The 16,988-nt window shown below is 41.7% G+C and overlaps 1 protein-coding gene across 5 annotated transcripts in view; it reads right to left on the bottom strand.

The window, feature by feature from the left end:
- Positions 1-16,988, bottom strand: part of ehbp1 (EH domain binding protein 1) — a 179,951-nt gene that overhangs the window by 142,950 nt on the left and 20,013 nt on the right. For all 5 annotated transcript variants that reach the window (XM_085799425.1, XM_085799428.1, XM_085799429.1 and 2 more), the window contains exon 4: positions 13,760-13,813. In XM_085799425.1, coding sequence (XP_085655551.1) covers positions 13,760-13,813 — 54 coding nt within the window. The remainder of the gene's footprint in view (positions 1-13,759; positions 13,814-16,988) is intronic.

The following is a 16,988-nucleotide window of genomic DNA, read 5'->3' as shown; positions in this document are numbered from 1 at the left end:
AAAACACTTTCCAAAACTCCTCGTTGTCCCTTTAATATATATTTTATTTCTTTTCTTTCTCCACTTTCTATTGTCCTGTCATTGTGTCATAATGTTCCTTTCATTTTTACTTTGCCACCTTGTGGATATTGACTTTGATTTTGTCTTGTCAGTTGATAACTGTGACTTTGTATATTATATACAAAAAAAATCAAGCAAGAGAAGAAACAAGGCCAGTACAATACACACATGTAGGAATACAGGTTATAAAGTGTTATAAAGTATCATGGTGTTGTCATTATGACTGTATGATGATAGAACAGGATGCTCAGAGTTTCTGTCACCACTGGACACTCCGTTGTGTATCAAAAGGTGATTTCCAGGTAAAGACAACATGAGAACTTTTAAATAAATTTAAAAAAATCTGAATCTCCATATCCACTCAATTCTCACTTTAAGGATCTGTTTGTTTTAGCCGTTTAAGGCAGGCTGCTGAGATCTGACAGAGCTATGATAGGGCTCTAATCCAGAGCAAAGCTGATTTGCTTAAGGGGGTTGGTGGTGGTGGGGAGGGGGGGTTAAGATGGCCTGTGACAAGAAACAATTGCCCCAAGTGAGAGTCTGCCTCTCTCCCACCCTGCTCCATGACAAAGGTGTACTCTCCATGCTAAGTGACAAATCTGGGGAGACAAAGAGCATTAGCAGGGTGATGCTCTGCTCCAGTGCCTCTGATTGTGGCCAACTCAAAGAGAATCTAATATGGATTTTAAAAAAAGGAGAGGGAGAGATTAGAATGAAAGAGAAACAATGAACACCTTCTACCAAGGGGGAATTAGTGGAGGGATTGGATAAGGAGCCGGTGTGCCTTAGTGTGTGTGCATGTGAGTGTGTTATATATATGTGTGTGTGTGTGTGCATGGATGGGTGAGTGCTTGTTCTTTGAAATTCCTTTTTCCACGAAAGAACAATAGGGTTCCCCCCAGTTCTTCTGTTGATGTGCTTTCTATTTATGTGCATTTTTTATGTGAGACAGACACACAAACAGAAACACAAACAGCTCCCTCTCTCATCTAAAAACATGTGCATCATGCATGAGCCGTTTATGGTCTGTGATCTTTTTCCAAGTGACTAAGGAAGGAATAACCTTTAATTGTCGGGGTTCGTTCATGACTAATTATCAATAAACTGAGGGCGGACACCACACTGCGGCCTGAAACTCACAGTCTGCTACACTGGTAGCTCGAGGGCTGCATTAAAGGACATTTTAATGCAGTACTCTGCAGTGACATTGTCAGATTTTATTCAAAATGCAAAACCTTTATTGAGATGTTTCACAGATTATTAATAATGTTTCTTTGTCTGTAACAACATTCTTTTATTGATTATTTTTCTATTCTTGTATATAACTGTATATACCTATATTCCTGAAACATTTTAGTACATAACTATGTTCATCTTACATCATTTTTATCTCTCTATATTTGCATATTCTTCTACTTATTTACCTTGTCAGGGCTCCACACTAACTTTTTCTACCGAAAATTTTAGGAGCGCAACGAGAAAATTTAGGGGCGCTCACCACTTACTGACAGATTCAAGATTCATTAAGTCGCTCCTTCACGTTTCACCAGTGTAACAAAAAAAATGGCAATTTTACTGGTTGCACATGCGCAAGTAGATAAAAAATGTAATTTACTACTATCAAAATTTAGGGGCAGAATGCCCCCAATAAGGCAGGGCAGTCTGGAGCCCTGCTTGTATGTTACAAATGCTACTGTAACAACCACATTTCCCATGTGTGGGGATTAATAAACAGTCTTATGTCTTAAATTAACAGGCACATTTTGACAAGTGACGCATCCGATACCAGCAGCGCCGCTCTCGTGTCCTTCCCTACATCTCCTCAACACCCGTGGGTTGATCCAAGTGCAGATTTATATCCCAAACAGAGACAGAGACGTGTTTGGGGATCAGTCTAACTGTCAGTGGCTGGCTTAGCACTGGCATCAGAGCACATCACAAGACCCTATTCATTGCCACTTAGCAGAACAGTCGCCTCAGTTTGCCAGAAACTCTGTGTGTGTGTGTCTGTGTGTGCGTGTTTGCTGCCTAAAATGCTCACACACACACAAACACACCCATGCACGTACTCACTGTGAGCGGATCTTGAGGAGATAATGTCAGACGGGTGTCGACCTACGCGCAAGTTTAACCTGAGTTCATCACATATGCCTCTGTGCATGCACACACATCCACCCACACACACACCCACACACACACACACACACACACACACACACACATATCTACGGAGCGAACGACCAAGCCCACGCAGGCCCAGCGGGTCAAGCTTGTGGATAAACAGGGGGATTTGCTGGGCCAGTGTTTTGCGGGCCACACAGGCCTGTCTCCATCGCGAGCAGCCATCTTAAGTCGCACAGAGAAAAAATAAATAACCGAGAGATGGAGATAATAACTGTTCCACTGACTTTGTCCCATCGCGCCTCACGTCGCACCAGAACTGTCTGACCACCCATCACCGCCATGTAACACATGACACCAAAAAAACACACAAGGTGAGATGAGGACAGGGGAGGAAAAAGTCGGATTAGAGCCAACCGAGGAGGAAAAGGAGGAGGAGGAGGAGGCGGAGGAGGGCAGGTGACAGGATGTGTAGCCATGAAGTGATAGAGGATGACCTCGGAGATGACTGATAACTGAGGGCGTGGCAGCCAATAACGTCCGACTGAGAGTCTATACGATGAGATAGCAGGCCTGTAGCGCTCAGAAAAAATGGGAAAAAGCAAAAAAATATGGCAACAACACGGCTGAGGGAAAGTGAGGTTCAATAAATCGTTCAAGAAAACTGGAGTCAACAGTTGTCGTCGATGAATGCATTTGACAAGTTCAACAAAGAACTTAAAGCTGAATCAGTTCCTTCAGGTCGGTGTTGAACGTGAAGCTGCACAACAATTTTAAAGGAGACTTTATGATGCTGATCCATATTTTAGAACAACCTTACAATGTTATAATGTCATATGTCTATGCTGAACCTCTGAACCTTAATCCACCAACGAGATTTCACATGGTTTCCAGTCTCTCTGAACGCTCAGATAGAGAATTATGCGAGATTTGCGCAAAACCTGACGGGTTGAATGCCCAAACTGTGAGGGGATCTACCCAAAACACGCCCACAACGCCACCCCCAACCAGTATCTGTATGGAGGGGAGGAAAACCATAGGTTAGACACGGGGTCCAACACGTACGGACGCACCCCGTAGCTGGCCATGTTTGTAAAGCTGGCCGGTATGTATGTTAAGAGGAACTATGTAAGTCCGGTCCCTTTTCCTCTGTTTTGCTAACCCTCCTCTCAGCCATGTGCATTTGTTTATGACAAAGCCCGCAAGAAATCAATCAATAGAGAGGTACATAATGTTATATATCATATGTGATTATACAAAGTGTATATTTGTGTAGTCTTATCCGTCATAAACAAGAGATTACGGGTTATGGGGTGCGTTTGTGTCGCGGTGCCAAAGAGACGAGAGCTGGGACACCGGGGCGGCGGCTCTGATCTTACAAGGTTGGTTTTCAGCCCAGAGACGCTAGGTGGAAGACAGAGAGCCTCCATTCTCCCTGGAACAAGTTACAAGTCATTTATTTAACCATCACAGTTACTTCAAAGCTGTTCAGGTAAAAATGTAGCAGAGTTAAGCTACAAATCCTGCATAGTTCCTCTTTAACAATGCAAGGTAAACAAGCACACGTGGGCCTCCGCTAACTTGTTGGAGCTGAAAACCATGCAGAACTACTATGTAGCTGTTCAAAACTGACACAATGGGAAGCAATGGCAGTGAAATATGCATAATATGTCCCCTTTAAGAGAGACTCAGAGCGTTGGATGCCATTTACAACAAATGACCCTCCTTGAACAAACAGCATCTCAGTCTGAAACCCTCCTCTTCTCCTCCTCCTCCACTTCCCAGTTCACATCACTGTTACTGGTTCAAGGCTCCTCAGTTTACACCTGCCTGACACAGTAGACACCTCTGATGAACCCTGCCAGCATTTGTGTTTGTAGGTGAATGTGTGTGCGTTTAAGAGGAGGTGGGGGGGGGGGTTTGGTTCAGGTGTGTGCGAGTGTGTGTCTTCTGGGTCAGCTTGGGGACAGGAGGCAGTAACAGGAGGAGCTGGTACAGACTGTTTTCTAGACTGGCACAAGCCCGTACACAGCGAGCTGGCAGCTGCTGCAGCGCCCAGACAGGCCCGGCCGCCCTCATATACTGTAACAGGAATAAGCTTCTTTTCAGGTATTTCTCTCAAATAAATGTCTTGTTTTGCTACACGCTATTGCTATTTCATTACACAACGGCATATTTATGCAATAAAGGTCGCCTCCCACTTGCATATACAACTATAGACGCTGAGATTACATGGTGTGAATTATAAACCTCTGGGTTTTTACCAGTGTGCCAAATATTTGCTGTAGGTCTTAGAAAATGCCATGCAGATGGCCGTTTGTTTGATATACATGAAAGCATTGATCAGTTAGCATGTAAACAACAGCTAAATAAAACAATTAAAAGACATTAAACGCTACAAACTTTAACTGTTCATTGTTCATATGTTTATTTTCTGTATTGTGGAAAGGGACTGAGTAGAAAAACAGTACTACTGCTTCTCATGTACTCTTCTTTGTGTTTAATTGTGAGTTTATATCTTATGTCTTTAATCTGATGTGTGGAGTATGGGTATATATTTATAAAAATTGTATACAAGATATAAAATGTTGATCATGATAATTAAAAAACAACAAAAAAGACATTAAACGCACTGTAATAAGTGTAGTATGACAGGAGACCAGTCACTTCCACGTTACTTCACTTGCTTCAGTATCAGATCGCAGCGAGTTGGACGACAAACTTTATTAAATTTTGTTGGGGGTCAAATGTCAGACTGAAGCTCGTGCCACCTGGACCTGATGTGTCCTGAACCAATCACAACCTCTCACCTTGTTCAGGCGTGTTACTGAGGCACCACGCCTTCATGTGTGTCATGTGTTGAGATGCATCTTTAGATTTAGCTAAATAATAATGTGAATGTGAACAGGCTGATGCACAGTTTATAATGTTGATATCTCTCACTGCACACACACACACAGACACACACACACAGTAAGTGGGTCGTCGTGTGAAGGCCACACAGGTGGAAAGACGGATGTTTCCCAGGTGACACAAGTGTTTTGATGTTTATTTTGAGGGTCAAACGTCACACTGTATGAAGCAAAACAAAAACCTGCCTGGGCTGTTTTAGACTCTGCATGTGTGTGTGTGTGTGTGTGTGTGTGTGTGTGCAAAATGTATCTATAATGTTTGTGTGTGTGTGTGTGTGTGTGCATGACAGGATGTGAGTGTGTCTGTGTCTGGTGACATCTGCTGTGTTGTTGGCCGGGAGCGGAGCCCAGCGGGCTGCAGGAGTCTCAGACTAAGGAGATGAAAGCCGAGGTCACAACCTGGACCAGTGGGACAAGACACACTAACACACAAAATACAAAGTCACACATGCAAACGCACACACACACACACACATACACACACACAAGACTTGCAAACAACATACACAGACACACAGCAAACATATGTCTCTCTCACTCGCAGCATGCAACACAAGAACATAAGGACGAGAGACAAGAGTAAACCGGGCGAGGATAAAACGGCGAAGCAGACAAAACAATACCAAGACAGACTAAACATAAAGCTGCACACAAACACAGAGAGAGAGAGAGAGAGAGAGAATGAAAAAGATGATGTAAGCACAGAAGCAAAGCCCCACATCGTCAGGGGCAATAGTTTAATCAGTTTAATTAAAAAACACATGCATGTATGCATGTAAGCAAAAAACACTCACACACAAAGATAGGAGATATGGTGTGTTTATGTGTGTGCCGAGCGATAGTGTGCCAAAACTGTACAGAGCAGAGCACGCCTGTGTGTACTAAGGTGTGTGAGTGTGAGAAAAGATGCATTTAAATATCGCCAATATGAAAATAATTAAAATACAAATCATAGTATCCGTTGATACTTTCAGAAAACAACTCAAAACTCATCAGTTTAGACGAGCGTTTGGCAAATCTCCATCATGGTCAAATGTATTTTGCTGCTGTTGTGGAATTTCATCTTTATGTCCTACGATTGTGTCCTCGTATAAAACATTACTGTTTTCATTCAGAACTGCTTTTACTTGACTCTTTTCTCGCGTATACGCACTAATTACAGGGTTCCTACACATTTGAAATTTCAAAACTTTTTCCAGACCCTAATATCCAGACTTCTCAGAAAAGAAAAATTCAAATAACTGTGACATTTGAGTAATTAGATGTGTATCATGTAAATAAATTATGCAATAAATTGTTTGTTTTCATTATTCTGAATTTGTATGCCATTATGTCACCAAATAATTTCCAGGATTTCCCAAATGACTTTGCATAAGACCAAACCCTGTATAAGTATTAAGATAAATATATTTCCATACAATAGCTTCCATTTTCCATACTTTTCCAGACCTGGAAATGTATAAACTCAAATTCCATACTTTTCCATACTTGCGTAGGAACCCTGTAAATAGAGAACACAATTGTAGATTCCCTCCAATGGACAAAACGCACCCACCCACACAGACATTCACACACAAATGTGACACCTGCACCAAAGACTCACAGTGACACACACACACCTCATGGTGGTGGTAGCAGTTAGTCAGCAGACCGGCCATGTGACGGTGGTGTGGTGTGGATTAGAGGCCAGTAAGCCTATTAGGGCGACAGGAGGGACCACCCGGCCTCCGCTGCCACCTACAACCCACCACCGCACACAAAGACACACACACACACATACACAGACACACACACAGACAGAGCACCCTGACACATAACTGACTGGACACACATCAGAAAACCGGTTCCCCTCCAGACACAGGTGCAGTTTCACACAAAAGACACACACACACACACACACACACAACTCACATGCAATAATGGAGTCATTTATTCTGTGGTGTCATTTTCTCATTCATCCCAACACACAAAAAAAAATACTAATCAATGCTTCGATTTGCAAAAAAAATGGCAGCATTTAGAGGTGTGATAGCTCTGTGTGTGTGTGTGTCTGTGTGTAGTTTGTGCCCGCAGTGGGGAGGGGTCCATGCAGGCATGGTGGGTAATCACCAGCATCTGTTGCCTCTCCTCAGGGCGATTAATTAGATTCAATTAATTTGGAAAGCGTGTGTGAATGTGTGATCCCATACTAAGAGCCCCCCCACCTATACTGACACACACAAACACACACACATACAAACACACACACAATAATTTACATCTTTCCACCTTTTAACTATAAGGCACATATCATTTAAAAAATTAGCATTGTGGGCACACATACACACACATACACACACTTCGTTCCGACACAATAAACGAAGCCCTTTGAGTTCTGAAAACTATTTAAGAAATGGGAAATGAGCAAAGGTGAAAACTTTGGAGACACACGCGTGCACACGAGCGCAAATTAATCCCAATTTGTCGGCCTCGGCACGGGAGAAACTTTTGGGATTTCATACTTCATACCAGCTTTTGTCACCTTTGCGTGAATAGCCGAGGGGTTGAAATAATTGTGTTTTTCTTCCCCGAGGCCCAGTCAGCGCTCACAAGCCACTGGCCTACGTAATGTGTTCCAGACAGAGACAGAGGGGCGGCGGAGGGGTGTGTGTGTGTCTGTGTGTGTGTGTGTGTGTGGAGTGGGGGGCTATACACACCATGGCTATGGGTACAATACAGTGTGTGTGTGTCTGTGTGTAAAGGTGATAGAGGCAGGTCGGTCTATGTATGTGTGTGTGTGAGTGGAGGGAGGAGGGTGTCATTGGTTTTCCACTCTCCGTGTGTGTGTGTGTGTGTGTGTGTCTGTGTCGGTATGTGACATTGTGTGTGACTGTACGAGTGTGTGTAAGAAGTGGGAGCTTTGTGGTGTGGAAATGGTCTTAATGGAGTTGGATGTGGTCCACAATAGACAGGAGGACATCACCTCCGAGAGAGAGAGAGAGAGAGAGAGAGAGAGAGGGAGAAAAGAGACGAGAAGAGAGAAGTCGCTGGTGAAACATCATCGTAATAATAAAAACACTGCTATAAATATATATACTCTTCTGACCAAAAATAAAAGTCACACTCTAATATTTCGTCGGATCGCTTTTAGCTTTAATTACGGCATTTGCTTTGGCATCATTTCGATAAGCTTCTGCAAAGTCACAACATTTTATTTCCATCAATAGTTGCATTAATTCTTCAAAGATCCTCAATGGGGTTCAGGTCTGGACTCTGTGGTCACATTGGTTCCCCACTGTCCTGGCTAACACCAGACCTCATCTCAATGTAGATTGATATTTGGTCTGGGAACCACCCGTTCATTTTTTCGTATTCGAGGTGTGGTTTACGAAAGCCCAGAGCTGTTTATTGGGCGCTACAAATGTCTACCAAATGCGTCTGTACGTAGCTTATAGCCAATTGTATTATTATCATACCGGATAACGTGTAGAGCGACAGAAATCTGCTCAAAGTAAACGTGCGGTCTAAACTACTGAAAACACTTCCTAACGCTGCATCGAAAGGTAAAGCGGCTGCCGCCATGTTGGATCAACAAGCTTTGAACAAAGTCGCTTCGATGTGTCGTCATCGTCTTGCTGCCCCCTCCCCCATTCTGTGATTGGCTGAGAGAGCCAATAGAGCGAATAAAATTACACGCAAGGCAGCATGGGTATACCCAGGCTAGTTCCTCACTACTCGCCCAGTTTTTATTAACTGGATAATGATGCATTGAACAGTTCTTAACCCAATTTTTCTAGTCTCAGCCGTCTCCTTAGGTGTTTTATTTGCTTGATGCCAATAATTTGACCCTTCTGAAACAGATTAACATCTGGATGTGTCTTCCAACATGGTTGTTAGGGTTAGATAACTTGTTGCCAGCTGAAACATCATCATCCATGCAGTAATTATCCAATGGGAGGCTCTGACCCATTAGCTTAGTTTAATCCAAGTGGTTACTTTTTTATTTTTTGGACGGGCAGTGTATACGTATATATAAATATACGCAGCATGACTGGCCTTCGGAGGACAAAATGTTCCCCGAACAAACAAACAAACAGATCAGTATTCAGCAGCTTTCTAACCTTCTTGTGTGACAGATCTTTTTTTTCCTTTCATGCAGCAGAAGAAAAAAAAACACAGTCACACTCCGACTGCACCGACTGTCCAGGTTCTTAAGTATGAGATGTAGGAACGTAGGACGTGGCAGTCAAATGCCGCCATTACTATTTCAAAAAATATATATATCGATATTTAAAATGTGAAAACGTGCGGCAGACAGGCTGTCAAGACAGGGCTGAGAGCGGTGATGTGGCAGAGCGGACGTAGATTTGGAAATTCCTTCTTCTCTGAGTGACATTGATGTAATGTGAGTGAGGAGGGGGAGAAAAAAAAGGTGAAGTACGAGTCGAGATGAGGAGGGGAAGGAAGGAAGGGAGGGAGAGAGGGAGCGAGTGGTGGGCCTTGGAGTGTGTATCACTGTATATTCAGTGTATTCAGATATAATAGCTTCTCTCTTTAAATACAACACTCCTGTCTGTGTGTGTGTGTGTTCAAATCCTCCCACAAAGCTTTGAAGATGAGGGAAGTTGGTCTCTACCATCTCCAGCTTTTGGTTGATATGCAAACACATGGAGAATACACACACACACACACATACATACATATATACACACATTAACCCCTCCTCCCCTCCCCTCTTTCTCCTCCTTCTCCTCCTTCTCCTCCTTCATACACACAAAGAACAGCCTGTAAGCACAATGCCTTCAAATATAGCCGTCCAATCTTTTGACTCTCAATTTGCCCACCTTTTTGATAATACGCGCCTATTTGAAAAGAGGGTGAAAGGCAAGGGTAGCATGCAATTTAGAGATACTACTGTGTAGCCATTTTCAGCCTGCCACCTCTCTCTCTCTCTCTCTCTCTCTCTCTCCATCTTTTGATTATGCGATTCGCCTTGGCAGACGAACAAATAGAGGAGAGAAAAAGGTAGTGTTTGACACTGCCATTTTTCAATGACAAAATACAATCTAGCCGGGGCCAGTAATTCGACGGGGAGGGATTAGCCTACAGCGCGAGGTTGGGCCCCCAGATTAAGACGAAGCCACAGCGCTGGGGATCTTGAATTTCATCATCTCCGGCGCTCGGGCACAATGGCGTATTCTTCCCCTTTTCTCCTCCGCTGTCTGATGAGGGGTCAGGAGAACTCACCTCTCCTTCTTCGTCATCCTCCTCTTCATCAGAGCAGCACTCACCTCTGCATTCATTCATCTCTCCTCCTGACTTTACATTAGCTTAGATACCTAAGGGGTGTGTGTGTGTGTGTGTTTTGTGTCAGCACAAAATATGATCAGATGTACACACCAACAATTAATTTGAATAGATAATATGACACACCAACAGAAAGACACGCTGCTTCAATAACACACAAACACACACACGCATGGGTGACATAAGGAGGTGATCCAGAGAGTTAAGTAGGCTGGTAAATATCTGTACCAGGGCTTTCCACAGCTCTTAGGGCAGACTGCCCTCTTGTGGTCAATTTATTTTATATAATAAATCTGTTCTTTCTCCTCATCTGCTCTGTTAATGGTGAGAAATCCCAAAATTAAAAAAGAAAAAGTGTGTAAACTCTTTCAAAATAAAAGTCTTTCTGCAAACTTCAGGCACGTGTTACGGAAGACAATGATACTAAGATAGATAGATAGATAGATAGATAGATAGATAGATAGATAGATAGATAGATAGATAGATAGATAGATAGATAGATAGATAGATAGATAGATAGATAGATAGATAGATAGATAGATAGAAAGAAAGAACGATAGATAGACAGAATGATAAAATTATAGAAACGATAGATAGATAGATCGATAGATACTTCATTAATCCCCACAGGACATTCAGTTTCCCAGTTGCACAATCAATCATCAGCAAATAAATCAATAAAAATAGCAGCATAGAAACAGAGTAAAAGAATAATTATCAATAGAGAATTCAGGTAAAAGGTAATAAATAGTAGTAAACAATAGAGAGTGACAACAAATAGCCGATGATACTCAAGTAAAAGTTAAATGCAGAGTGGAAAGTGCAAAGTGCATACATGTCCAAAACATCCCACTCGCTATTCATCACCCTATTAATATAATATAATAGAAAAAATGACTCAAGGCTATAAAACATTAAAATATTCCTTAATAAACAGATACACCAAATCATAAAATAATATTTTGTGATTTTACCATCCCTCCATCATTGCCCTCTGACTAAGGTATAAGATCTCCTCCTCCTCCTCCCTCTCCTCTGTTCACGTCTCCCCTCCCTCCTCTGTGCTCTCTCCATTCCTGCTCTGGGCTTTGATCTTTCTGTCATTAGTCAGGTATGCAGAGACACAGTCAAACCCACAAAAACTTGTCTTTTTCTCTCCCTTTCTTGCTCTCTTTTCACTCTCTCCCACGCTCTGGCCAGTGAACACCGGCTGACCTGCTTGTCTTCTCAGCTTTCTATCAAAGACTCCGCAGAGGTAGAGGAGTTTCTGCTGTCGCTCCTTTTGAGCTTGACATGTACAGAAAGTGACAATGTCAAAGCACTCAGCCTCTTTTTTTTTTCTATCAACGTTCTTTAAAAAAAAAAGAGAGAGAGAGAGAGGGCAGGGGAGTCTCAGAGGTCTGTCCTCGATGATTACTAATGATACTCCCTCGCTCAGCAGTCACAAAGATTTATTTGCTCGTCTTGCTCCGTCTCTCCTGAGTTTTAAAGATTGATTCCTGCAAATAGCTGTTCCCCCGACAGCAGAGAAAAAGCCACCGAAAGTGCAAGGGAGCTATAATTTCATTTAATCTCCACAAAAAGCTTTTATATATATAAAAAAAACACAACAAAATAAGAGCAGCAGGAGGAGGAATCTATTTTTTTCCCTCCAAATTGTGGCAGCAGTTTTAGCAACACGTGTAAAGATAGAAGCTTTTACGTCTCACAAAGTCAAAAAGTGTAACAGGTTCTTTAAAACTAAAGACCTCAAGGACATTGTGAGCAGCAGAAAGTGATTTGGATAGATGTGATATTTGAATATGTGTTCATCCTTCAATTATAGGACCCATCTGACAACAACGAGCATGAAACAGACTTGAAAAGGCTCGTGTCCTCGTCTATAAAGCAGCGATAATCGATCCAACAGAGCAACAGCAATTAGCTCAACGATCACATGTCCTGTTGGGTTTTACCCTCTACATTCACAGTGAATAAACTGATTGTAGATCAGGCAGTATATTTACAGGAAAAAAGACATGACATCACAGCTCTGCCAAGGAAAGCACAGACCTATGATGACTAATAGGTTTCAGAGGAACTTTAAATCTTCTAGGAGCAACAACCAGAGTGAGAACAAAAGCCTCATGTGTTCAACGTGTCTGTGTCATTTAGGCAAAACATGTCACAGGCTCCAGCAGCAGATGTATGCAGCAGCACAAAAATAAATGAAAAAATCACTCTGAGCACAGAGTTTCCAGGCAGACTGCTCAACGATGTTTAGTCTCCACCTCTCTCTCTTTCTCTTTTTCAATCCCCCTCTCTCTTCTCTCAATCCATCTCCCCATCCCTTCTTATAATACTTCATCAATTCCTTTCGTCCCTTGACCTTCCCTGGTGTAGTAGTAGTTAGTATTTGTACAATTTCTGCCCTTTTTAAAAAAAAATATGACTTTTTGTTACATAATTTGTTTGTAATATCTATTTTAATCGATTGATTGGTTGATTGAAACCTGTAATGATAACCGTAGGCAGATTCAGGTGTCCGAAACAGCAACAGTTAAAAAAGGAGAGACAGAAGGCAGTCGTTTAAAAAAAAGAAAATTGGTTTAAGAAAGTTAATTGGCTAATAAGGTTAATAAATAAATAAATAAATAAAAGGACAACACGAGAGAAGCAAAACCAGCTTCTGAAAAAAGTATTAAAGTGCGAAGTCAAAGTTTAAAAGAGAGCCAAGTCTGTTCAAAAAGTGGCATGTCCATGGGTCAAAGTGCCTTTTGTTATCTATTTGAGTTTTCATGTAATATTTCACTGCTGATTTCGATGCCTTGCACAGGAAAGAGTTAAAAAATCTCTGCTCCATTGTGGAAATGCAGCTGATTTATGTAACAAGTAAACTAATCACTAAATAAATTGAAAGACAAATGCTGCCACTCCTCCCTTGTACAAATGCAACAGGATATTTTATAAGTCCACCGCCTACAAAACACACACACACACCAAGCCTGTGTGAATCAGTCATTGTGGTCATGGATGAGAGCCAACATGATCCAAGTTAACACCTTTGGTTTATCCTGAGTGTTGGCGTTCCCACACAGAGAGAAACATGTAATAGCATGAAACGACCACATGGTGGCAGAAGCTGCATGTGTCATGGATTCACCAGGAAAACCAGCAGAGAGGGAGGAATTCATCTCTTCACCTTGTTTTACCCCCAAACTATAATCCCCATTCATTAACAATGACAGTACAGGTGCCTTTGAACAAGGTACAGTCATATGGTTTCATTACGCATCCTGCTAACTGTTCCCATGGGGTTTAAAAAAAGAAAAAGGGAAAACAAACTGTAGTGTATTCATTTATCCAGTAAGAAAGAGCAAACAGAAAGAACAAGGACTCACGTTTTCAATGACAAACGTCCACTCTTTGTCTTCAAACTCCTCTGCATGTGGATCCTGCAACGACAACACAACAAGAAGACATGTTTAAGAGCTGAATATACAACGTATCAGAGTCAAAACTTCACTTTAGACATAATTATGAAGAAACCTGAGGACGCAACACTTCTGTTAATAATTTTCGAACTGTTATTTCCATTGGCTGAACCCTCACCCTAACCTACGACACAGAAAACACTGGCTGCACATTTGCTGTCTCTCTTTCTCTTTCTATTCTCACTCTTTTCACCCACTGACCTGGTTTGACCGTCTTGTTTCTCTTTTCATACAAGTGTCAAGTGTTTTTGCATCAACAAGCCTACTGCAAATCACACAATAAAGACTACATTGTGTGTAAGTGTAATGTACACTAGGGCTGCAACTAACGATCGATTCATCTGTCGAGTATGTTGACGATTAATCGATTAGTTGTTTGGTCAATAAAATGCTAAAAAATGTTGAAAAATTTCAATCAGTGTTTCCCAAACCACAAGATGACGTCCTCAGATCTCTTGTTTTGTCCACAAACCAAAGAGATGCTCAGTTTATTGTCATAAAGGAACAAAGAACCTAGAAATATTCACATTTAAGCTTAAATCTGTGAATTTGGACTTTTTTTCTCAAAAAAATTGATTATTGTTTGATTAATCGATTAATTGTTGCAGCTCTAATGTACACATCCATTTAATACGCAATCTTAACCTGAAAGGAAATGAATGCAACACTGACAGAGAAAATACATCAGATTTGCTTCTCTCTCTCTTTCTGTGTCTCTTTCTGTCAGGCTGGCTGCCAGGCTGCTTCTGTGTCGATAATACTGTATTTGTGTTTTTGTGTTTGTCTGACTTCCTGTCTCGCTCCCTGCAGAGCTGTGAGGTGATGAGAAGAGACAGTAATGGAGGCAGCAAGACGTCAGGGAGCAGCGTGTTAGCATGGTGGCACGAATGACCTTCACTGCCCTCAAGGAGCACACACGCATACACACACACGCACACACACAGGAGCACACGGGAGCGCATTAACGCACAACCACAAATCACTGCTGGAGGATTAAGACATGAACATTTAGCCTGATCGACTCTGATCCTGATCAAATATCAAATGACTGATTTGTCGGTGGCTTTATAAAGTGATTATCTTCCAGCTTTTCACATTTATTGCTGTTCTTTCGCAACAGAAACTAAAAAAAACTGAGCGTTGAAGCATCACCAATACATTTTGTGATATGTAATAAGCATCACCTAATTGTTTCTAATATTTCCATTAATAGTCAATAGAATCAACAGTAATTGTTCTTAAAGCCCCGGCATGTTGAACACAGGCACTGATGGTCTTTTCTGTCTGACTGCACTTGTGACACACCCCAGGAAATCAATATCGCTGCAGTCTGGCACAACAATCAAACAACGCCCACATGGGTAGGAACACACACACATATACACACACACACACACATATACACACACACACACACACACACATAGAAAGCAAGTTGAACAGCTGCTTCATCCAAACAAATTTTAAATGCTCCATTATTTCTCAGCCACATAGCGGCTCCTAAAAGGCAACAGAGCGCAGCATCACCAGCCATCTCACTTTATTCTCACTTTATTCTCACTTTACGGCGACGTCTGCAGCTTTAGTGCCACAACTCCTTCCGTGTTACACCTATAATTTGTCTGAAATATTGCCGCCATTAACACGTTTTAACTTTAACAAGATTTGCATTGATTTAATACTCTAAACTGTTTGCGTTTTTTTTTTTTGTGCAAGCAAACATTTATCTCTTCTTCTTGTTCTTCTACAAGTTTGGAAAACGCAGATGTGCTATAAAATTTCACGAGCCAACTCCCAAAGTGCTTCACGGAGGATCTGTTAGCGCTAAGTGTCCACTCGGCTTCCTGTACATCGTCTCTGTTTGGATCGATTCTGTCTGCACGACGAGCGAGCGAGCGGTGGGAGGAGAGCACGGCCCATTGAAGTTACTTCTTAATTTAACCGTTTTGTTGCTGCCGACAGAGTTCATCTGAGGCTGCTGCTGCTGCTGCTGCTGCTGCTGCTGCTGCTGCTGGTTGTGTTCACCTCCCCGAGCTGCAGGTTGTAATATTGCTGAGCTCATCTGATTTCACCGCAGAGCTTCAGGCCACACGAGTCCTTACAGTATCTTTAAATCACTCAACACTGGTTTGCTTTGAGCTACGGTCGACACACGACACAAACACAAGTCATTAGATGTTAGAGGTTAAGAAATCCACAACTGCATTAAGCAATATAATAATAACATGCAAAATTTACACTATACAATGCACGATAACTCTTTTTTTCCACCAATACCGATAACTTCCTGCTTCTCATCACCGGTGCAAATACTGATGACCAATAACATTTTGAATACTTTATATAAAAACACGTGAAGTTAGGAAATGTTAAGATGTCGTGACTAAAGATGAATTTAAAAAGAAGATCAGTTATGACTCTTCAAAAATCAACATTTGTGATTGTTTGAAATCAACTCAAATGGACTGAAAATGAGAGAAATCAAGGAAATGTTGGCTGTTATAATGTCATTATCTGACTTATCTGACTCATCTGTGTATCTGCCAATAATTACAAGACAATATCGGGGCCGATGATTATCTGTACCTGTAGCCCTAATTTATGGTATTAAAGAGGCATTCAAGATTCAAGATTCAAGAGACAGATTTTAAAAACTGTTGCAGTGTAGTTGAGATGAGACATCCAGACTATTTATCCCTGATATGGGTGAAGCTTTAAAAAGTAGCAGCATCAGCAGCATCTTTCTGTTACCCACCCTGTCCTATTGGCTCACTGCTTTGGTCTACTGCTTTTAAACATCTTTAAACTGCAGACAGCCCTATTGAGTAAAGCTCAAACTCACCATATATAATAAAACATGTCAGAAAATCAAACAACTATAGCAAACTGCTGATGCTCAAGAGTCGCATGATGCATGATTAACCTCCCAGGTAATTCCTAATTCTCACTCTAAGAGGCACAGCGGAGAGAAAAAAAACTATGTATACAAAGATAACAATCTTATAGCTGGTGGAAGAAATGCTCTTTGATTTGTGGCTTCACCCTAGAGCGGTGAGGGAGAGCTGTGCAGCCAGTGGCTTTGTGCCTCATCAGAAAAACAGCTTTATTGCTTCCTCTGGGACAGGAAGTGGAAGTG

The sequence above is a fragment of the Trachurus japonicus genome, chromosome 15 (assembly GCF_045865225.1).
Source record: "Trachurus japonicus isolate A0001 chromosome 15, Traja_1.0".
Lineage (NCBI taxonomy): Eukaryota > Metazoa > Chordata > Actinopteri > Carangiformes > Carangidae > Trachurus > Trachurus japonicus.
Note: the sequence above shows the minus strand (reverse complement) of the source record. Positions and strands in the feature narration are given on the sequence as shown.